Source organism: Palaemon carinicauda, chromosome 2 (assembly GCF_036898095.1).
Source record: "Palaemon carinicauda isolate YSFRI2023 chromosome 2, ASM3689809v2, whole genome shotgun sequence".
Classification (NCBI taxonomy): domain Eukaryota; kingdom Metazoa; phylum Arthropoda; class Malacostraca; order Decapoda; family Palaemonidae; genus Palaemon; species Palaemon carinicauda.
In genome coordinates this window covers 132,944,953-132,969,952 of record NC_090726.1, presented here as the reverse complement: position 1 = coordinate 132,969,952, position 25,000 = coordinate 132,944,953, and the positions used below count along the sequence as shown (strand labels likewise).

Below are 25,000 nucleotides of genomic sequence, written 5' to 3'. Positions count from 1 at the left end.
ATGTGTAAGGGAAACAGAGGAATTAGTGGGAGGAACCCGCGGATATGGTGTTTGATAGGAGAAAAGTGGTAATATAACAGAGGTACAAGGGTCGGATAAAAGAAAATCAATGGCATTTAAAGACTGGAAAGTAAGGCAAGCACAGGGTGCAGAGGAATAGCACAGAAAAGAAGGAAAAAAATCTAGGAGGAAAGTAGGTATAGCTATTGGCAGAGCGGTCGAGAAATTGAATGGAAAGCAATGAACAGGGGAAGGAGAAAAGATTATCTATAAAATTTCAAACATGAGGAAAAGCCAAAGACAGGATTTGGGCCAACTAGGAGTTATTAAGGATAGAGATGGAAATATATTGCATAGGGTTGAAGACATTAAGAAGAGATGGAGAGAATATTTTGAACAACCATTGAATACTGAAAATGAGAGAGAGGAACTGGGAGAATCACAGAGTAGAGGGGGCAATAAGGGAGAAATGGAATACAGAAGTGAAGCGGGTATTGAGTAAAATGAAAAAATTGTAAAGCACTAGGTCCATCAGTCTCAAATTAAAATGGTCAAGATACTAGCTACAAAGGGGGGAGAATGAACGTTGGATTTATTAAGAGCAATATAATAAAAGGAAATAATACCTAAAGGCTAGGAGGAGAGTCTAATGTTATTTATATTTAAGCAGGAAGGTGATGTCATAGATTGTGGTAACTGCAGGGGAATTAAACTAACAGGGTATGGTTTAAAAGTTTTAGAGAGGGTACTAAATGAGAGAGAGAGAGAGAGAGATTGTAAAGATTGGAAAACAGCTATATGGATTCATGTGGTGGAGAGGGACAGTAGATGCTATCTTTATAGTATGGCAGATACAAGAAAAGAAGCTAGAGGGAAAGCAATAAATCTTATGTGTTTTTGTCGATCTGGAGAAGGCTTATGATAGAATACCAAGAGAAGTGATGTTTTGCTGCTTAAGGAAAAGGAAAGTCCCAAATAAGTTGATTAGAATGGTAAAGATGATGTACAAAAGTAATAATAGCTATTGGGGAAACAGAAACCGTTGAAGTTGGTGTTTGATTACACCAGCGGTCATCATTAAGCCCGTTTTAATTTGTGGTAGCCATGGTAGGTACAGGATAGCTATGCATGAAAGTAGAAGCTTGGTTATAAAACAGGTGTAACAATTTAGATACTTGGGATCTAATACAAGTCAGTCTGGAGGATGTGATTGAAGTTGAGACGTGGATGAAGGTAGCAGGAGTGGTATGTGATAAGAAAATGCCAATCAAGCCAAAAATCAAGATCTATATGACAGTAATAAGAACAGTGTTAACATATGGATCAGAAATATGGGCACGAAGACAAAAAGAGGAAGCAAAGCCAAGAGAACATAGGTGAGAATGATGAGGGGGATTATGGGAATATTACTGCTTGAAAATTGAAAAATGAAGAAATAAGAATGGCAGGCACAGAGAAGATTATAGAGGTGATAAGAGTATAACAACTGAGATGGTGTGGGCACGTGTTGAGGATTCATGAGGATTCCATGAGTCACGAGACGAAGTATTACAAGGTAATTACACCCTTTGGCCTTCAGGGCTAGCACAAACCTCAGAGAGAGTACACCTTGGAGTTTGACCTCTGACATTCACTTGTTTTTACGTTTGTTTCTTTTGGTTTCGGCAAGAATTCCACCATGCCAAAGAAGAAAAGACTATTTCAACATCTCGCTTACATAAGGAAGAAGAAAATTCGCTCTAATAAAGAGTTCAGAAGTGAGTAATATCGGTGATATTAGCAGAGTTAGGGAAGGAGAGAGATGAAGGAGTGACCGTCTCCCCTAAAGAAGCAACATATTGAGCAAAGGGATCTTCATTTACGATTAAATTATGATAAATAAAATTTTTTTGATTTATTAATATTGAAAAAGGAACATAAAATTTATAATAATAATGATTTATTAATGTTGTCTTTGTAAAAACACAAAGAAAAACTTTGAACGCCCTAATCTCAAAATTATACTTATTGACCTTCAAATTCTATCTTCTCCCTTAGTTTTAAAGATATGCCAAAGTGGAAAAGACCATTTCAATATCTCGCTAACATAAGGAAGAAGAAAATTCACTGTAATAAGAGTTCAAAAGTGGGTAATATCGGCAATATTAGAGGAGTTAGTGAAGGAGAGAGAGTTGTGGGTGAAGGAGCGACCAGGAGCCTAAAGAAGTAAGATATTGAGCAAAGGGATATTCATTTATGATTAAATTATGATAAATAACATTGTTTTGGTTTATTGATATCCAAAAACGAACATAAAATTCATAACAATCATGATTTAATAATATTGTCTTTGTAAAAATACAAAGAAAACTTTGAATGCCTGTATCTCAAAACTATACTTATTGACCTTCAAATTCTATCTTCTTCCTTAGTTTTAAAGATATAGCATTGAAATTTGGTATATAACTTGGAAAGACATTATAAAACAATAAAATAGACCAATTTTTTCCAATCTTTGTTTCATATTTTTTTCCTAGTTTCCCCCAGATTTATAAGGTTTATTTTTTTACCATAATGAAAAATTCATATCTAGCAAAAACATGGCTTTTAGAAAAAAAAAAAAAAAAAACTATTTCATTGGAGATCTACATCAAGTCTATATAGGATGGTAATCTTAGGTCTTAATATTGAGTATCAAGGGAGGGCATAGAATTTGAAAAACACTCATTTTCAGGATAAATCGCCCTGGTGTCGCAAAACCGAAAGTCAGAGGCAAAAATCCTATGCAGTTTGGAGATTTCCTAAGTCACCTTATTAAGTGGTATGAATGTCAAAGCCCTGACCTTAAAAAACAGCATTAGCTGGCCGTCACCCTTAAGAGTAGAAGATTGAGAGGGAGGCAGAGAATTAGATAGAGATAAGGTGAAGGATGATTTGGCGAGAAGAGGTTTGGTGGAAGAGGAGGAATTTGAATGAAGGCACTGGAGAGGGAGCATCCAAAGTTATCTGTTATTTTGCAAAACTTAGCAAGAAGAGGAGCTTTTAGCACTTGTTGGAGAATTGGTAATGTTACTCCTCTATGTAAATGTGTTTGTGGTAGCTCAAGTCTCACTGATTACCGCCCAATTTACATAACTCCCATATTATCTAAAGTTTTTTTTAACGTCTTCTGGTAAAACCTCTTAATAGGTTTGCTGAAGGTAATCATCTATTCCCTAGTTTGCAATTTGGTTTTCGTAAAGACCTTGGAGCATGTGATACCCTTCTTACAATCTCCAATGCTGTACAGAAATCCCTTGACTGTGGCCAGGAAGTTCGTATGATTGGCCCTGATTTTAGTGCTGCCTTTGACCGTGTTAATCATGAGGCCCCTGTTTTCAAGCTCAAACAGTTGGGAGTGGGTGGGTCGTTTCTTAGCATTATGATTGATTTTTTAAGTAATAGATCTCAAAGAGCTGTTGTTGATGGGCACCATAGTGAGTATAGTAATGTGATATCCGTGTTCCACAGAGTAGTGTTCTTGGCCCATTACTTTTCATACTATATACACATGACATGTGGATTGGCCTAGAAAACAAGCTTGTTTCATATGCATTTGATGCTACTCTCTTTGCATCAATTCCATCCCCTGAATGTAGATCTGGGGTTGGTGAATCCCTTAATAGAGATTTAGCTAAAATTAGTGCATGGTGCAAATTATGGGGTATGAAGTTGAATCCTAACAAAATTCAAAGTATGATTGTAAGTAGGTCAAGGACGGTTGCTCCTCAACATCGGGATCTCAGTATTGATAATGTTTCTTTAAATTTGTATGACTCTTTTAAAATCTTAGGTGTGATTCTCGACAGCAAATTTACTTTTGAGAAACACATTGGGTCTGTGTCTTCTTCAATTACACAAAAAAAAATGGCTTATTGAGAAAGTCCTTTAAGATTTTCGGTGATCAATCTATTCTGAAGAAGTGTTTTAATTCTTTCATTCTACCTTGTTTTGAGTATAGCTCTCCTGTCTGGTCTTCAGCTGCTGATTCTCATCTTAATTTGTTGGACAGAAACTTACGGTCTATTAAATTTCCTATTCTTGATCTAGATATTAATCTTTGGCACCATCGTTCAATTAGGTAATTGTGCATGTTGCAAACGGTTTTCCATAACTCTGACCATCCTTTACATTCAGATCTCCCTGGACAATTCTATCCTTCTTGTAATACTAGGCAGGCAGTTAAATCTAATAGCCAGGCCTTCTCCATCAAGAGGCTCAATACTACACAGTATTCTAGAAGTTTTATTCCAGGTGTTACCAAATTGTGGAATGTTCTTCCTAATCGAGTAGTTGAATCAGTAGAACTTCAAAAGTTCAAAGTTGCAGCAAATGTTTTTATGTTGACTGGGCTGACATAAGTCTTTTTATAGTTTATATATGACATATCTGTTATGACATTGTTACTGTTTTTAGAATGATTTATTGTTAATTTGTTCTCACCATTTATTTATTTCCTTATTTCCTTTTCTCACTGGGCTATTTTTCCCTATTGGAGCCCTTGGGCTTATAGCATCTTGCTTTTTAAACTAGGGTTGTAGCTTAGCTAGTAGTAATAATAATAATAATAATAATAATAATAATAATAATAATAATAATAATAATGTATGGGTAGAGGTGGGAGAGAAGTCTAATAAAAAGTGACTATGGGTGAAAATGAGGAAGACTTACAGAGTAGGATTGTGGGGTGGCAGGAGACTTTGGAGAGGGAAGGCTTGAGAGTAAATGTGGATAAGACTGAAGCTACGGTGAGCAGTAAGGAAGGAAGGGTCTGGATAGCTATACATGGAAGTAGAGACTGGGTTATAAAAGTGGTGGAAGAATTTAGATACTTGGGATCTACTATAAGTCAGGAGGGAGGATGTGAGGCTGGAGTTGAAAATAGGATAATAGCAGCTTGGGGGAAGTGGAGAGAGGTAGCAGGAGTGGTATGTGATGAGAAAATACCAATCAAACCAAAAGTCAAGATCTATAGCATAGTAATAAGACCTGTGTTAATATTTGGATCAGAAACATGGGCAAAGCTTGAGAAAACAGATATGAGAATGCTGAGGTGGATTATGGGAACACCAGTGCTTGAAAGATTGGAATACGATGAAATTAGAAGAATGGCAGGCGTAGTGAAGATTACAGAGGTGATAGAGTGTCACGACTGAAATGGTGTGGGCATGTATTGAGGATGGATTCTGTGGAGGGAGTGAGGAGGGCTTAGGAGGGGCCTGTTATGGGGAGAATATCGAGAGGGGGGGTAGAGAATTAGATTGCGAGATAAGGTGAAGGATGATATAGACAGAATAGGTTTGGTGGAAGAGGATGCCTTTGATAGAAGGCACTAAAGAGGGCGCATCAGGTAACCGACTCCTTAATGTAGGGATAACGGTATGAAAGAAATCTAATAAAAAGTACCATTTAAAACCTTTTCCATTATACTGAAGATCTGGTCACAATGTTTTTGAGCTCCAGCTTTTGTAGTATATTCCATATTATACATTATACTCACTATCAACCGATCCCTTAATGTATGGAGAAAGTATGTAAAGCTTTGAATCTTTGTATGATGGAGTGAAATATGGCGCCCTAAAAAATACGGTTTTACATGACATCCAGCGCCATGAAAGAAATGAGTTACGTCTCCTAAATTGGAAAATGTACAGTCGAGTTGCATTGGGTTGGATGAACAGAATGTATCATCAAAATCAGGACCTTCGCTGTTTGTTAACTTAGAATAAGCTCCACGTGTGAAAACAGACTCTATCTTAATATGATGGAGAAGATCTCGATGGAGAGTTCGAGCAAAATCCCAAAACTTTATACTGAAATCTCTAGGTACTTGTGCCCATAAATTCAGTGGAGCCAGGATATGGCATCCAAGAGATTCAGTTCGGTCAGCTGTCCAGTACCGACGTAAGTTGATGAGGTGACCACTACACATTCTGTAACAATCTTCAATATACTGGTTCTCGACCAAGGACGATGCTATGGCCACATTGACAAGGGCAGAAAATCCTGAATTACATGTAACTCCTTCAGCTTTACATTTGTCAATAAATCTTGATGTGGTGTCTTTGTCTAAAACATGTGTTAGATTACAAGTCTTGTCTTCTCCTTCTGGAGGAGGTTGAACTTTTATAAGCATAGGGATTCCAATGCCTTTGTCGTCTGCATTTGAAACTATCTCCTGCATTAAAGATGGGTCCATTTGTAAGGCAGACATCTTGGCAGACACGAATTTTTCGGTTTCTGGATTTTGTACAAAATAGCCAATCTGATCCTTGTCACAAACTGGTTTGTTGTCTATGACATCATTTAGAATCCTGACAAAAGCTCCACAGACTTTCATCATGGTGAATCCGTCACAGATGCCGTGATGTATTCCAATGAATAAGTAAGAGGTGTAGGGGAGTTCTTCATCCAAGGCTAAAGGATCATCCATTTCAGTTATCAGCAATCGAGTACACCATAAAGGACCTTCTTCAGAGTTGTACTGATAAGACTGCAGCAAATCTCTCATTTCATCAGGTTTAGCATCTTTCACAACCTATGGAAAATAACAAAAAATTCGGCTTCATAAATATTAAAAAAAAATTCCACCAAACATTATCACATTATAACAATTCTGCAAAGAACAGAACAACTTCCTAATTAGTTTTACTTGGAATACTTTCAATAAAAGAGTATTTGTCAAAGTGTTCCTAGTTACTTTTGTATCAAATAACATGAAACTCCCTCTGAGGAAATTTCTATACCAAACTAAAGAAATAAGTTGAAGCAGCGGTAAAGTAACTTGATTGGAATCAGGGGCATATATCTTAAAGGAACTTGATAATAACCAAACAGTTCATAAAAGTTTTACATATCTTTAATAAAGAGAAATCTACCTTACCCAAATAAGGTTACATTTAGTAAAATAAATAAGAAAACTATGTATGTTTAATAAATCTAGGAATAGGAACATATTTCCACGGAGTATCGTAATCTCTTCAAACGTTGGCAAGTTATTGTTCATAACGCTGCTGCCAAGATATTTCCCTTTTATCGTATGTTTGTTTCTGTGTTTATAGGGTTATACAAATTTATGTTATAGCTATAAACGTCAAACTGCAAAGGGAACACAAAAATGTTGGTAATGATCCGTGTTTTATGGTGGCAGGTTGTTATCAATCTGTAGAACAGGTTGAACTATGCTTCCTTACATAAAAAGAAACAGAAACTGGAAACAAAAGAGAGGCTTCCTTATAGAAACAAATGTTCATGGAAAAGATTAACTAAAGAATTTTTTTGACAAAGGTCAAAAGGAAAGGCTCTTGAAATTGCCAATAGTAGGACCAAACATATAATGAATAGGGTATCAATATGGTGCATGAAAGGATTTTGGTCCTTTTAACCCAGCGCTAATGCCAGGGTGGCCCAGCTGGCCATGAATGTATGTATGTATACTCATGCATTAAATCTATGCACACAATTTCCACATATTCGTACATTTAAAAAGATAAATATCAAGACATTTTTAAATAAGAAAAAAAATAAATAAAAATTACCCAAATTTTGCCAAAATAGCAACTTAGAGGTCACAAGTATTTCAGTCAAAACTTCTACTTCGATAATCTCAGCAAGATATTTCACGTGAATTCAATAGTTTACCTTTATGCTCATAAATCAGAACTAGTTCACCAGACTGTGCTCAACTGAGATGGGTAGCTTTTTCATGAATATATCTTATTGACAAGGAGAAAAACAGTAATTCCTTCATAAGCCAATCAAAATGTAATTCATTAGCATCTACATGGTGAAGCTCTAAACACCCGGAAGCCCGTTCTAAGCCCATATTATGTAAAGTATCATATTTCTCCTAATTTACTTTTACATGCAATCTGAGGTCTACAATGGTAGTTATACAGCCTAAGCAATGACCTCTTACCTGCTTCCAAGCTGTAAATCAGAAAACAACTTTTAAAACACTGAACAATTTCTTAACCCCATTCCAGGGCATCAGTAAAAGTAGATCATGAGAAATTAGAATTTCCTCGATGTCACCGGGCAAGAGTGAGAAGTGCAGCAATACTATAAACTTCGAATAAGTAGGAAATCAAATATCATGCCAATACATTTTCCTTCTCAAAGCTAGAGAGAGTACTACTCCACTGAGTCTTCATCTAGTAACGGGCATGATGATAGTCTATGGCATTGAAAAAAAAAAAAAAAAAAAAAAAAAAAAAAAAAACTCAGAAGGCCAATAATACACTATTCCAAATGTTTCCATGTTAATTTGAGAGGATAAATAGGGCTTACTACAGGAGAGTAAACAGCATCTATTATGCTATTAATAGCGATTGCAAAATATTAATCATGATATTTCTCTGTAAAATTCCCTCTTCCTGAATAGAGGGCCTCGATATTACACCTTAATGAATCTAATAATTTTACCAGGAATAAAAATTCTATAAAGTTGTTAGATATGTCATATCAATAGGTAGAATCATAAATCTTCTCAAGACCAATATGTAGTATCATAAATCTTCTCAAGACAACAGAAAACTCCCAATGTTTGAAAGTGCTTAAAGAACCATTGATGAATATGGATGGATGATCTAAGATATACATCTAGAGTATAATGTATAGCTTCCTTCATAAACCAAACTTCATTGGATAAATTAATAACATTTCCCATTACCTTACAGACACACTTGATTAGAGGAATTGTGTATAGCTAATGCACAAAAAGATAGTCTCAATACTGTTCTTAGTTTGAATGATGGTTATTGGCAAGCTCTTTTTTAGTAAACATATCTTCCACATCCTTTTTTTTTTTTTTTTTTTTTTTTTTTTGTTAAAATAATTCATAATACTTTATAGTGGATACTTTAGCCATTAAATGATGATTATATCATGTGGGTATCGCAAATTCTCTGAGACACTTGAACCCTGTTCGCCTAATTTTTCGGCAACTTCAGAAGGATCACTAATGAGAGTATCTAACACTACAAAAGTATGTAAAGGAGAAGGTAGAAACTTTCCACTAGGCTGTCCAATTTTTATACAAAATGCTTTCACATAGGTCTTTAAGCTGATTCCATAAATATAGTATAACAATCATAAAATACTCCAACTTTTTAGCCCTAGGACATGGCGAGAAGAGCCATTATTTCTACATCTCTTCTGTAGCAGCCTCTAGTACTCTTTTGGAGAACATTTTTAAGTCTTAAACTACCATGGAACTTCAGATCAAACTTGTTTACTATCATTATCTGTGATTGAATCATGAGCACTTTTCATGCATCATTAAAAGCCAAAGATCGAAATTCTCAGTCATAGATGGACTAATTGCTATCTATATTCTAATCCATCCATTCAGGAGGAATTTCAGGTTTCTTGTTTTCAACGTTATGAGAAAATTACTTACAGGTGAACATCCATTGACTAGCCTTACAAAATCGAAATAGATCTTACACACATACACACGCAGAATAAAAATACTATTGACCCTTCAGTATATAGTGATTGGATAAATGTTAACAATATCTTCTACTATTTACCCTCCTCTTGAGTCCAACGCATTACCACCTTTGAGAGAATCGCAGCAATGAAAATATCAATTAATAAAAAATGTATGCTTCTACATTCCGAGTATTATTTTAGTTGAAGTCACATCCAAGAGGGTGAGAGAGGGAGCATAAGGTCAATTATTCATCTGGTATTCAATTAGTAGCCGCAGCTTGCAAATAAGTATTAATGTTTAAGATAGAATTCTCTAGAAATTCTGTATACTAGTTCCAACATTTCCATGACCAGAGTCTCTAATAGAATGAGAGTGAAAAATTGAATAATTTATTCCATGACATGGTGTCCATTATTACTATTGTTTATTATTCGTTTTTCGTTAATCGTTAATTGTTAATCGTTAACTGTCACTGTTATTGTTATTGTTATTATTATTATTATTATCATTATTATTATTAGCGAAGCTACAACCCTAGCTGGAAAAGTAGGATGATATAAGCACTAGGGACTCAACATGGAAAAATAGCCCAGCGAGGAAAGGAAATAAGGATATAAATAAACTATACGAAAATTAGAGAATAATGAATAAAATACCCTAAGAACTACAACAACGTTAAATAGATCTGCCATATAAACTATGAAGAGAAACTCATGTCAGTCTTTTTAACATAAAAACATCCGTTGCAAGTTTGAACTTTTGAAGTTCCACTAATTCAACTCCCTGATTAGAAAAATCATTACGTAATCTGGTCACAGCTGCAATAAAGCTTCTGAAATACTGTGTAGTATAGACTTACAATGGAGAAGGCACGACTGTTAGAATTAACTGAATAACTAGTATTACAGGATGGTAGTAAGTCTGGGAAGATCTGAATGCAACGGATGGTCAGAATTATGAAAAATCTTATGCAACATGCATAAAGAACTAAGGGAACGACGAATCCAAAGATTAATATGGAGATCAGGAATAAAGAATTTAGTAAACTGCAAGATATAGTCCAATAAATTAAGATGAGATCCAGCAGCTGAAGACCAGACAGGAGAAAAATAATATAAACAAGACAGAATGAAAGAGTTAGGACATTTCTCAGAATAGATTGATCACCGAAAATCTTGAATGACTTTGGCTAAGCTAATTTTTGTGCAATTAAAGAAGAAACAGACCGAACGTGTTTCTCAAAAGTAAATTTTCAGTCGAGAATCACACCTAAAATTTTTATGTTGTATAGATTTAAAGAAATATTATCAAAGCTGAGATCTGGATATTGAAGAGCCACTGTCCTCAACCTACTTAAAATTACACTTTGAGTTATGTTAGGGCTCAACTTCATGCCCCATAATTTGCACCATGCACTAACTTCAGCTATATCTCTATTAAGGGATTTAACAATTCCAGATATACATTCAAGAGATGGAATTGAGACAAAGACAGAAGCATCATCTGCATATGCAACGAGCCAGTTTTCTAGGCCAAACCACATATATGTATATAGTATGAAAAATAATGGGTCAAGAACACTACCTAGAAGAACACCAGATACCACATTCTTATACTCACTATGTTGCCCATCAACACCTACTCTATAATCTTATCATCATCATCTCCTCCTACGCCTATTGACGAAAAGGGCCTCAGTTAGATTTCACCATTTGCCCTTATCTTGAGCTTTTAAATCAATATTTCTCCATTCATCATCTCCTACTTCACGCTTCATAGTCCTCAGCCATGTAGGCCTGGGTCTTCCACCTCTGCTAGTACCTTGTGGAGCCAAGTTGAAAGTTTGGTGAGCTAATCTCTATTGAGGAGTGCGAAGAGCATGCCTAAACCATCTCCATCTACCCCTCACCATGATCTCATCCACATATGGCACTTGAGTAATAACTCTTATAGTTTTATTTCTAATCCTGTCCTGCCATTTAACTCCCAATATTCTTCTGAGGGTTTTGTTCTCGAATCTACAAAATCTGTTGAATATTTTTTCATTGTCATACCACGACTCATATCCATAAAGTAACACCGATCTCACTGATATATAGCCTAATTTTTATATATAATTTCTGGCAATTTAATTTCCAAAATTTACTTAACCAAGCTATTGTCTGATTTGCTTTTTTCAATCTTTCATTAAACTCCAATTCTAAAGATCCTGTATTAGAGATCATAGTTTTGAACAGACCTAATAAAATCTACACGTTTAAGACGAACTCCATAATAATGCAGGACTCTACAAAAAATTGGCAGGTGCACACTATCAAAGGCTTTTTAAAAAGTGGATTTCTATATTCTACGCATTGTTGTACCACATGTATTAAAAGAAAAATTTGATCAGTATAACTTCTACCTTTTATAAATCCTGCTTGTTCATAGCTCAGCTTTTCATTAATCCTTCTCTCTAGTCTCTTTAGAATGAGCATACTATATATTTTCATGACATCTGAGATATGTGTGATGCCTCTGTAATTATTGCAATCAGCCATGTCTTTTTTTTTTTTGTCATTTTTACCAACTCTCGTAGCTCCCATTTATCAGGTTTTGCCTCATCATGCCACATTCTATAAAATAATCTTGTAAATATTCTGGGGGTCACTTAATTTTTTGGCCAATATCATCTCAGCAGTTATACCATCGTATCCCGGGGATTTCCATTTCTTAGTTTTCTAATGATAGCTTCGACTTCAAACACACTGAATTCATTCATGGGCACATCAAGGTCTTCCTCAGCTTCAAGCATATTAATAAAATCATTCCCTTCATATCTCCTATTCATGACCTCACCAAAGTGTTCCAACCAACGTTGGCTTTCTTCGTCTTCTGTTGTTAGAACGGATCCATCGCTCTTTTTAAAGGGTATATGCTTCTTCATCTCTGCCCCAGGAGAAATTTTATTAATAACTCTATGAGCAATTCTTGAATCATAGCCACTTTCTGAATTCATAGCCTTGTCAGCGTTATCTGCTTTCCTGTCTGAATATTCTATCCAGTCATTCCTGGCATTTCTTTTAATTTCACAATCTATGCTGGAATACTTAGCATACTCTACCTTGTAATTTTCATTACTTCCTCGAACACTTTCAACAATAAATTTCTGTCCTTGTCTCCTTTTTATATCCATGATATCCATGGTTTTTTTCTTGTAATTGTATGTCCCAAAACTTCACTACCAACTGACTGATATATGTTCCTAATATCACATAATTTTTCACTAATTGTCTGCTCTTTGTCTCAAAGTCTCTAGGACTGCAAATCGATTTCTACATGCAATTGCAAAGGTTTCTCTATGCTCATCTTCTAGAAGCTTAGTTATATTAAACCTAGTTATTCTATTTACATTTCAGTTAGGTGCTTACAGTTTTACTTTCAGTGTATCAACGAGGACCTGGTGATCACTACCAATATCTGCACCTCTATAGCTTCTTACATTTCTCAGAGTCCTCCCCCTCTCTTTTATTAATAGCCCTGTGATCTTTTTAATTTTGGTAATTGCCACATGATGAAATCCATGTATATTTGTGTATGTCCTTGTGCTGGAAAAGAGTATCTCCAAAAACAAGAAATTTTATTGAACAAAAACTTATAAAGTGTGCACCACTTTCCTTTGTAACTTTGTCAAGACCCTCAACACCCATCACATTCTCTATATCTTGATTACTCCTTCAAAATTTAGCATTGAAGTTACCAATCACAATTTTCGTATCTCTCTCTGGGACCTCATCTATTACACTCTGGAGTTCTTCGTAGTATTCATCATTCCATTCTTCAGGGAAATCATTTGTTGGTGCATAGCAAACTATAATACTCATAGTGCACTGCTTTGATTTAAACTTTGCAAGTAACAATCTACTATTTACAGCTCTCTATTCCGTTAATTCCTTTTCTGCTCTTTGTGTCACCATCATCCATAGCCCTTCTCTTCCAACTACATCTGTTCTTACTGAGTGTATGTATATATATATATATATATATATATATATGTGTGTGTGTGTGTGTGTGTGTGTGTGTGTGTGTGTGTGTATATATATATATATTGCCTTGATTTAAGCATTCTTCTCGAATCCAATTACAACATGTTTCAGTTAGGGTCAAGATATCCAAACTATATTTCATAAAATCACTCTCCACTTGCCGTAACTTCCCAATCTGAATAATGGTTCTAACATTCCAATTACCAATTTTCAATTTTTCTTTAGTATTTATGCAATCTATTGCTTAAAATTCAATAATGATGCCAAGAAAAGACCCACCTACTCCCAATATTTTGAGTCCGAAGACAAGGGCCTCATGATTAACACGGTCAATAGCAGCACTAAAATCAAAGCCAATTAAATGAACTTCCTGACCACAATCAAGAGATTTCTGTAAAGAGCAATGGTGATTGCAAGAAGAGCATCACGTGCTCCAAAGCCTTTGTGAAAGCCACCTCATTGCAAACTAAGAAAAAGATGATTACCTTCAGTATACCTATTTAGATGTTGTGCCAAGACATTCTAACACTTTGGATAATATTGGGTGGTAATCAGAAGGGGTAGAGTTACCACAAATACATTTACCTAATGGAGTAACATTACAAATTCTTCAGCAAGTGCAAAAAAAAACTAACTTACATAAAATAAGACAACTTTGGAGCTAAGAATTCAGCAGTTTTTGTAAAAAAAAAAAAAAAAAAAAAAAAAAAAAAAAAAAAAAAAAAAAAAAAAAAAACGGAAAAATAACAAGGATCAAGGTTCCTCAAGTGTGTTTTAAATTCACGGGACCTAAAAACTAAACTAGTTAGTTAAGCCTCCGGAAAACATGAATGAGGAAAACGAGTTTACTCTGCTTACTACCGAACACAATAGCCAAAAGGGTTATCTTTTCCTTTGGACAGTGAGTGACAGGCCATCTGGTTTAAGTAAAGGAGGAACTGTTAAGTCTACACCAATGAGGACAGATTTAAGGGTAGCCCACCACTTATGGCCCTGGGCTGTACTAGAAAGGGTTTCTTTTACGGTTAATCATATAATTTCTAAATTGTATTCATGAAACATACATAACCTTAAGAATTCTTTTCTAGCTCTAAGACACAAACAGGATACCTGTCATGAATTCTAAACGCTATTTGAATTATTACCAGAAATACTTTGTTTAGGAGAGGAAGTATACAGGGTATAAAAGTTTAGGTCAAACATCTTTATCACGGGAAAAAGAGGAACTCTAGAGTTTACTCCAGTTGGTGAAAATTGGGTTTGACACTAAGTGAACATGGAATACCTCCCTCTCCCTATTACCTGTAATAATAGGCGTACTGCCTGAAGCAGAGAAAGAGTTGCAAACAATCATCGAGGAAGTTGAGATCAAACACATCTCTCACAGATATCATCGAGGCAAACTCCTTCCAAACCATGATACCTAATACATCTCAACAATTCAATTGAAAGAATGAGGAAATACCCTAGCTATTAGCATAGAATTGTACCAAATACTAACATATGAAAACAGCGAATATTGAGGTCGGATAACAAGGTGGAAGAAACCGGAGACAAAAATATTAATGCAGAAAGGAGAAAGAGAATAGAGATATATGTGAAATCAAAGCAGGGGGAAAGAATTTTGCCCTGTTCTAAAGCCCTCTCGTCCATCTTACAGCTTCAAATGTTCATATACAAAGTAATCTTTTGAAAATGCAGCATTAATATAATTATTCTTGCAGCTATTGAAAATTTTACAGCCAATGCAAAGATTTCTTGGTGTATAAAAGGAAAGTTGTAATCAAACTAATGGAAAGCAATATCAAATCTTATCACAATATTCGAATTTTCTGCAATAAAGTGGATGCGTAATGTAAGAGCGCATCATTAATGTGCGGGGGATTGCTAACTAAATTAAGATCATTGCGAAATTGGATGTTATTTAATGTTGCAGTAAGGGAGAGCAAGAGTGCAACATGAATGGCCTTAGGCTAACCTGCCTATGGCACCTTTCCTGTTTCCACTGTGATTCCATCAGAAAAAACCGACATGCGTTTAGTGGTATTGAATGAATATTGGCTAAAGAAGGTCTCAACGATATTAACACAAATATCCCAAATTTCAGGTAACGATAGAGAAAATGTAATTGATCAGTAAAATTACATCGGGAATGAGAGCTTGGTCATTCACAACTCAACGATTACTTACTTTAATCTCAGCACGAAAGATATCTCTTTTTTTATATCTATGCGCATATTCATTTAATATAGTCAAATACCAAGTGCTGTTTGGTAACTATAATAATCAGATAATGAGTAATACTTTGATTTCAAATCCATCCCTTACTACGATGTATATTTTCAAGTACCTGAAAATCAAGTTCCTCCTTCCTCATGTATCGAAGCCAAGTTTGACCGTTCCGTTCTCCATAGCAAACACGGAGAGCTGGACACTTCCTGAAAAAGCGGGAGGAAATAATAATCTTTAATTTAAGCAAATAGACTATGGACGAAATAATGTTTGTTAAAAAAGACAATATATATACATTTAAAATCAATATCTCACTGACACGCTTTCTGTCATTCAATAGGAACAAGTAATAATTACCTGTGAAGATGAATAACGGCCTTTCTTACATGTTCTTCCTCAAGGGGCTGGAGACTGCTCAAGCTTAACTGGTAAGCCAATAAGAAACTTTTCCTTTTGTGACTCAATTCGTAGAGCTTCTCAATATCAGAAGCTTCCCTGATCCACTCAACACTCTTGGATTCCATATTGATTCAATTGAGGCAAATCGTGAAGATTCACAATAACTTCTGTTCACAGGAGATATATAATACAAGTCAAATATCTTTATCTTCAGAAATGAAACTTTCTAGCTTGAATCTCATCCTTTGTGTCAATGGCAACTGCAGTTATGACACAAGATAATCTATAATCATTCATTCACTTAATATTATTAACAACCTCCCAAATAATTCAAACGAAAGGTTTTAGCAATTTCTTTATTTTGCCAGTCCTTTAGAGCACCCTTTGTAAGTAGAGGTTTGAAATTTCCTACGACTAATTTTTGGAGGGGGGGGGTATGTACCGAACATTAGATTTATTATTATTGTATCAATTTTAGATAACGTCCCAATGCCTTATTTTACGGATCTTATCATACAAGAAGTAACTAAAAACTAATGCAAGCAACCAATTTATTCAAATACTCTTACGTTTTCCAAAAGTTAAATATCTATTAAAGATCTTACATTAAAATTTTAGACGGACAAAAAATATAAAAGTACATCAAACATTAGTTAGTTTAAAGAAAAGTTTGGTAGTAAACGATACCCGTTTCTTTGCAAACTTGAGAAAATCTCATCATGGTAGTAAAATGGAAACAATATCGTAATAAAAGAAAAAAAAATCTGTTTTCCTGCATACCATGAAAAATAGATAAGAAATTTTAACCAACAACAAATATTAGATGACGAAATACAGAACAGGAAATATAATAATATGTCCGGGCAATAACAAAAAGATAAAGAAACTAACACAAAGGAATACCATAAAATCATCCTGTTACAAAGGGAGCTAATACAGAAATCGAATATGATTCATTTTTAAGAATCTGTGTTTGTGTATTGTTGTTAAAAAAAAAAAAACAAGAAAAAAAAAACATAAGATATATGGTTGCCATAACTTTAACACAAAGAGTATCTAAGAAATGGGTAGTTACGCAAAAGGATTTATTAAATACGATGGAGGGAGAATGATATTCCAAAATCAATGCTCAACAGTTTTATAAATTTTGAGAGAAATTTTTTTGTTCTTCATGTGGACACGGTACATAATGTTGCAAATCATTTCAAAGAAAAAATCAACAATTAATCTTACTGTTCTTGAAATATTTTAATTTCTTGCTAATTACTTGTCTTGTAGTTTATAAATTTCTTGTTTCCTTTCTTTATTGGTCTGGTTCCCTGTTCGAGCCCTAGGGCTTAAAGCATCCTGCTTTTCCAAAGAGGGTTGTAGCTTAGCAAATAATAATAATAATAATAATAATAATAATAATAATAATAATAATAATAATAATAAATCCCTGAAGGCCCTACTCGGTACATGTAAGAACAGCCCAACAGATAACACGAGACAGTGGAATCAGAAAATGGCTATCTAAACACAAAATCTTATCTTTAGTATCTAGACTATATTGAATGGGTTTACTGAAATTATACAGAATATCAATAGACTAAAGTGAAGATGAATCAGTCTGTCTTCTAATCAACAAGATATTTATTACATCATGCCATTTGTTCGTTAGTTTGTTTGGGTTTTGTAGTTAGATAAATTACTAAGAGAATTTATATATGGAATCCCATAAAATATTTTCGAAAAAATGTTGATAATAAGGGGTATAACATAAGTTACATCTAAAGCTGTTGGATATCGAATATTATATAAATCTCATAATTAGTCTGCGATTTGTATATGAGCCGAAATTTATATATGAGAAGCATGAGACACATTAACCACTAATTAGAGAATAAAATATAGATAAATTGTAAGCAAACTGATTTCTCCAACTGCAAGGGCCAAAAGAGAGAGGTTGTGAAATAAGGTCCGAACACATGATTTAACTTCGAAAATTCCATGAAATTTAAGATTTAATCAAGTATTGATGGCAATGATAGTGTGGATTTTTAATGTAATTAAGAGTTACAGTATATCTAATAATCACATGGTTGCTAAATATCCAATTCAGAAATTACATACAGACACACACACACATAAATACATACACAAACACACACACACACACACACACACACACACACACACATATATATATATATATATATATATATATATATATATATATATATATATATATATGTATATATATACATATATGTATATACAGTGCATATGCATACACACATATGTACATATATATATATATATATATATATATATATATATATATATATATATATATATATATATATATATATATATATATAATATATATATATGTGTGTGTGTGTGTGTGTGTGTGTGTGTTTGTGTTTGTATGCAATTTCTGAATGAAATATTAGAAACCATATAAACCTTAATCAATCTGACCGTATTCTCCTTTTGTTGAAAAATATGATCATATCAAGACCTCTCTCAAACCAACACCAATCTCTCCTTATATTTTCTACCACCAGCACAAACAAAACCTCTGTAAAACACAAATTTTCGACAATTTCCTCCCAAAACTTGAACCTTTGCTGTCGTGCCTACCACGGATACCGACAGTGCACTATGGACGGTGAACCTGCTTGGCGTAGCAACACAATTTATATATTACATACGAGGCAAAGTGGGTGACCTAGTTGCCTAATACTCTTATTGTAGTTTATTTTATTCTTCACCCTTCAAACCTACTGTAGATTTTAACTTGTGTCATACACATCCTCGTTCAAGTTTCACCTTTGCATATTAGTATTAGTTATATAAATCACTGGATTTCAATAAGTTTTTACGTTTTACAAAATGGTCATTATTCTAAATAGCAACTTGATGTCCATTATTTGGGTAGAAAAGAGACAATATGTTTTATACCAATACCCTTCTTTCAGAAATAATAGGAAATATTTACTTGAAATAACAAAAAGTTTATGATTAATATATCAATTTTCAATTTGCTCTAAATCTTAATTTAAATCTTTCTCTCTCTCTCTCTCTCTCTCTCTCTCTCTCTCTCTCTCTCTCTCTCTCTCTCTCTCTCTCTCTCTCTCTCTCTCTCTCTCTCTCTCTCTCTTTGTGCACACAGAGACAGACAGAGACAGACACACACACACACACACACACACACATATATATATATATATATATATATATATATATATATATGTATATATATATATATATATATATATATATATATATATATATGTATGTATATATATTCCTATGATCTAACTGTTAAAACTTATCAACGTTGAAGCCATTATTGTAATTAAGACACCCTTATAAAATTCTCAAAATTCCTAAAATATAATCCCACAATACTTACAAAAAAAGACAAGGTTAGCACTCTAGAACACACAAGTGTCCAGAAAAGAAACATGGAAACAGCAGCCGTGTAGTGACCGACTATATTATGTGCGTCTCTCTTCATGAGGGCGATGACTTGTAAGTACTTGAGGCCGTGCATATTATCATTAATTGTTATTGTTATTATTTATTATTTTTAATATTATTATTATTAATATTACTATTTTTATTATTATTATTATTATTATTATTATTATTATTATTATTATTATTAGCTGAGCTACAACACTAGTTGAAAAAGCAGGAAGCTAAGATTCCATGGGCTCCAACGGAAAAAATCCTAGTGAAGAAAGGAAATAAAGAAATAAAAAAAAAAACCTATATGAAAAGTAATAGAAAATTCAAATAAAATACTTTAAGAACAGTAACATCATTAAAACAGATCTTTTATATGTAAACTATAAAAAGAGACTTATGTCAACCTGTTCAACATAAGAACATTTGCTGTAAGTTTGAACTTTTGAAGTTAAAACTTCACAATGCAGAATTTGTATCAACCTGGATTATCTCGGGTTTCTTCATAAAATATAAAAAGAGAAAAATAACATAAATAAACCATGTTTGTGCAGAGATTTTTTATAAGTGCACCATGAGGTTTAACTTAGGGTTTGAGCCAAGATTTTCATAAAGGATTGGGAGACAAAGGAAGAGAGACTGATGAACTGGATAGAATTCAAACCCAAGTGAGCAATGGTATTTGCTCTAATTCTTTCTGTTAGATGCTTAGTGGTGCATGATCCAATTAAAGCTATGTTAGATAGTACAATATTAAACCTATTATCAACATATCCAACAGATTTACTAGATTTGAGAATAATGTCCTCAGAAGAATAGTGGCAGTTAAATGACAGGCCAGGATTAGAAATTAAACTATAAGAGATTACTTAAGTGCCTTATGTGGATGAGATCATGGTGAGGGGTAGATGGAGTTGGTTTGGGCATGCTATTGGCACTCCACAAGAGAGATTTGTTCACCAAACTTTCAACTGGGCTCCACAAGGCACTAGAAGAGTTGGAAGACCCAGGCCTACTTGACTGAGGACTATGAAGAGTGAAGTGGGAGATGATAAATGGAGAAATATGGTTTTAAAATTTCAAGATAGAGACGACCGGCGAAATCTATCCGAGGCCCTTTGCGTTAATAGGCGTAAAAGGAGATGATGATGATGATACTTATCAACAGATGGTTATATTACCTATGCTGGCGATTTTCTGAGAGTAAATATGTCCACATCCATTAGTGTTCACACTACTACAGAATTGTGTGTATATATATATATATATATATATATATATATATATATATATATATATATATATATATATATATATATATATATATATATATATATATATATATATATTCAAATGGGGAAGAGAGAGGTCAGTATAAGAAGCAATACATCAAAATCAACTGAAGTAAATATAAATGTTAAGAAATTAAGTCATAGATACGTAAATAAACTTTTCATTTAACAAAATGACCGGCAGAAGCTCTTCGGTCTTATTGTCTAGGACTCTAGAATCTAGACAATAATACCCCAGACTAGTGAATTTTAATGCTTATTTTCAAGTAGTTTTTATTGCACATCATAACCGTGCTATCACTGAAATAATTAAAATGCATTTGCTATAAATTCTGAAAATTGACAAATGCTTAAGAACAAGTAGTAATCGTATAAATAGAAAAGCTTTGGGAGGTGGATTTGTGAAAGGAACAGTCAATGTGTCAATGCAAGCTGAGTTGTAAAGTCAGCAAAAATGCTAAATTTCTTCCCTTGATTGAAACAATTGTTACCCAAATTCTGTAGTTGTGTAAATATAGAACAGGACAAATCAACTTTCACCTTTTAGTTAATCGGTGGCAACCAGGTTGATGCAAATTGAGCAGCACTGAAAAAAAAAAAAATCATAGTTCAGGTATTGCTGTATCTAGTCCTGTTTTCTTTTACGAATAGCCATCAGAAAAGAGTTAAAGGGGCATGATCAAATCAACACAGTAGTTGATAAACAGAATGAGGTTATCATTGTGTTATTATTCCAATATAATATCTAGAGAGAGCAGCTGGGAAAGCTGTTGATAGCCATCAATAAAAAAGCTATTTTGAAGGTAGTAAATTAAATAAAATGCTAAGTAAGAAAATAAATAGGTCCATGTAAACAAATAGCCACTTAATCTTCCTTGGCATTTTGCTCAATTAATATTTGATCCAGAAACAACACATCTAGGCTGGTAAATGCAATTAATGACATCAGAGAAAATTATCTTATTGTTTTTTTACTCTAAATGTCTGCTTTGATATTCTCCTAGGCCTGGAACATCATGTAAGATAGATTTACCCTGCCTCTCGTTATTTGTCAAATAACTGACATTTCTTCGATTGTGGTTTGTAAGTTGACAGCCAGAAGTTCCTTGATGAACTAGCCTATATACATTATATGGCCTGTTAGTCAAGTTTTAAAATATACTCCTCAGTGGCAGGGCAAAGGGACAGGTCATTACATAATCGAACAACTTCTACAAACCATGCATGATCAGTGACCTGACCCCTCACAACCCAAGTTAGGACCACAGAGGACCAGACAAAGGTTTCAGTAGGTAAAGCCATAAACTTCATATCTCGTAAAAAAATAACATCAATGTTGTGTTCATTTATAAAAGGTATTGAGCAGTGACCAAAGCTAGACGTTTCACTGGGCTACAGTTAATTAGGAAGAGTAAAATCTGGATATGAACACATTTGTGTTGCTGATCAGTATTTGAGGGGGTGGAACTATTCTTACTCATGCCCATTCAATTCTGAGACGAGAATGATTCACCTAGGATGAATCTTATGTGACCTAGCCTAATGTGATGACTACAACCAACTTGTTTTGCAAATCTAGCAAGGTGGTGGACTTTGCGAGGGCACTTACTTTTACCATTTTTTTTTTCTTTTTTAAGTATTTTTTACATTTCTCTGTTTAATATCACATACTGTAAATGCCATTCGACAAAGGGTATAAGATACAGATGAATTTTAAAAAGGAATATTCAGCATTTAAAGAACACAGGTCATATTTGAGGAGGAGGTACTATTAAAATTATTGTACCTTTGCGCCGAATATCAGTACTATGCATAAGGCCTATCGATATTTCTTGCTGAGGTAGTATTCTATTCCAACATCAGACGAAACTCCTTACATCTGGCCATATACTGCATATTAACACAACATTTTTGGCCTTGTAAGTATACTAAAAAAGCTCTAAAGACTCTCATTTTTGTTATTGCATTACTATTCCTATCAACCAATATTTGTTGTAGAAAAGATTAATTGGATTTTAATGAGTAAGATATATAGATAAAGACTACCTGACGCAATGAAAGCATTTGTTCCTCTGAGACAATTATCGGTCCAATTAGTTATCATTGGCATCATGTTCAAGTTTCCATGAGTTTTTATTGAAGTCTATAACTTTGTTAAAGGAGTCGCGCCTCTAGGAAGACAGCAGGAAAAAATTTCAAAGGCAGAAAAAATACGAAAATACATGTGCAAGAAGAAGCGCTTTCAACCGTAAAACAAAGTGATCGGATAATTATGTTAGCTTCCCACTGGTTGAGAGACTGAAATAAAAAGGCAAGCAGGCCATAAGAATTATTGATGTTCCACACCATCGACCTGCGAAATCCCCGGGGACATCACACATAATTCTAAGCCGAGTGTTAATTGCATTCGGTGATATACATAGGCTTGTGAACATGAACTGTGAATGTCATTTGTTATTTCTCCTTGCCATAAAAATTCATGTCATGTACATTACATAATTACATGTACTTAGGTTTATATTCTTTGGCTTTACGCAGGAAAGAGACTGCTAACCATTCTCCTAATCTTTCATGGCTGCAACCTACCACAGTCGACTTACTACTAGACTATCTTGACTTAACAGCCTACCACTTACACTAACACGACTCTCTTTCAAGTGTAATAAGAATGCTGGTTACATTACAACGAGGTACATATGATATGTATACACACACGAATATATATATATATATATATATATATATATATATATATATATATATATGTGTATATATATATATATAATATATATATATATAAATATATATTTATATATATATATATATACATAAATATATTTAGAAAGACCATACACAGACGCAAAGGGGAAGGACATGTCTGAGGCCTTTGTTCTGCAGTGGACTAGTACCGGATGATGACGATGATGATGATGATGATGATATATATATATATATATATATATATATATATATATATATATATATATATATATATATATATATATATGTATATATATATATATATATATATATATATATATATATATATATATATATATATATATATATATATATATATAAAGTATATCCCTTTCTGAGTGGAGATATATAACGTGGTGAAAAGATTTACGTACAGTCATGATCAGCAAAGCTGTACTAATCAGGGTCATCCATATAAGGTTGGTTTGCTGCGAGCGATCAGACGAAAATCTCCCACCACCACCAGTCAACAATGGCCGTCGTGGTGATGAAAAGTGGGCAAACCCCAGACATGAATTGAAGTGTCTGAGGTCATTGTCCTGCAGTGGACTGTAAATGGCTGCATTTGTTGTTGTTGTATCCAGTATGTACAGTATTGTACTGTACATACATACATACATATATATATATATATATATATATATATATATATATATATATATATATATATATATATATATATATATATATATATATATACTGTATATATAAACGGCAGCAAAATTACGGAGAACAGGTTTTTCATAACATAAGCAGAGAATTTCCGGTCGTCCTAATTAGGGAATCAAAAGAAAACTATTGATGATGATGAAAATGTTACCATAAGATTATTAAGTACGAAAACTTAACTATCAATATTGATATTGATTAGGTAAAGTTTATATTTTTATGAAAGCCATTTTCGTGCATGCTTCGCAAAATATAAATATAAATTTATATATGATGTTTTTAAGGCCAGCGCATTTTGTTCCTATAACAATCCAAAAGATACACGCACCTACAGTATGAGTGAGAACATACCTTAAGAAAACTTGTTTAAATAATTGCTCAGTTAGGACGGGTTTTTAATTCACAGTAGGTTTCCTTTGTAGAGAGAATCGGTCCTTTTTTAGCCTGGCTATTGAAAAACAAGTTATAATATCATCTCAGACACTGGAGTTAAATTCGTTGCCCCAGAACAAGTCTATGTAGTCTTGGTTGAGGATCCCAGACCATAAGGGCATCATGATATTCTGGAGCAAAGTTGGTCTACAGACCGTGATCTGGTGGAACATCCAAACCTTGTTAAATTTGTCAAAATATTCAATGGTTGATTTATGAGGCTTATTGTGTAAATGGATTGAATATACCAAACGTCCAAGGTTATAAAATACCAGACGGAA

At 33.8% G+C, this 25,000-nt stretch overlaps 2 protein-coding genes across 3 annotated transcripts in view; one reads left to right on the top strand and one right to left on the bottom strand.

Moving 5' to 3' along the window:
- The window catches only part of LOC137627127 (uncharacterized), an 18,980-nt gene extending 211 nt beyond the window's left edge, over positions 1 to 18,769 (bottom strand). The window contains exons 1-4 of one of the 2 annotated variants that reach the window (XM_068358200.1): positions 18,736 to 18,769; positions 16,069 to 16,277; positions 15,830 to 15,917; positions 1 to 6,556 (exon numbers count right to left, since the gene is read on the bottom strand). The exon at positions 1 to 6,556 is cut by the window's left edge and continues 211 nt beyond it. In XM_068358200.1, coding sequence (XP_068214301.1) covers positions 5,411 to 6,556; positions 15,830 to 15,917; positions 16,069 to 16,235 — 1,401 coding nt within the window. In that variant the 5' untranslated portion in view covers positions 16,236 to 16,277; positions 18,736 to 18,769 and the 3' untranslated portion in view covers positions 1 to 5,410. Of the gene's footprint in view, positions 6,557 to 15,829; positions 15,918 to 16,068; positions 16,278 to 18,717 lie in introns of both variants that reach the window. The other variant, XM_068358191.1, reaches the window with a different exon arrangement.
- On the top strand, positions 4,665 to 5,174 carry LOC137620147 (uncharacterized). The gene has a single exon (XM_068350408.1). It carries the CDS (start codon positions 4,665 to 4,667, stop codon positions 5,172 to 5,174), a length of 510 nt encoding a protein of 169 aa, XP_068206509.1.
- Positions 18,770 to 25,000: the final 6,231 nt, after the last annotated feature.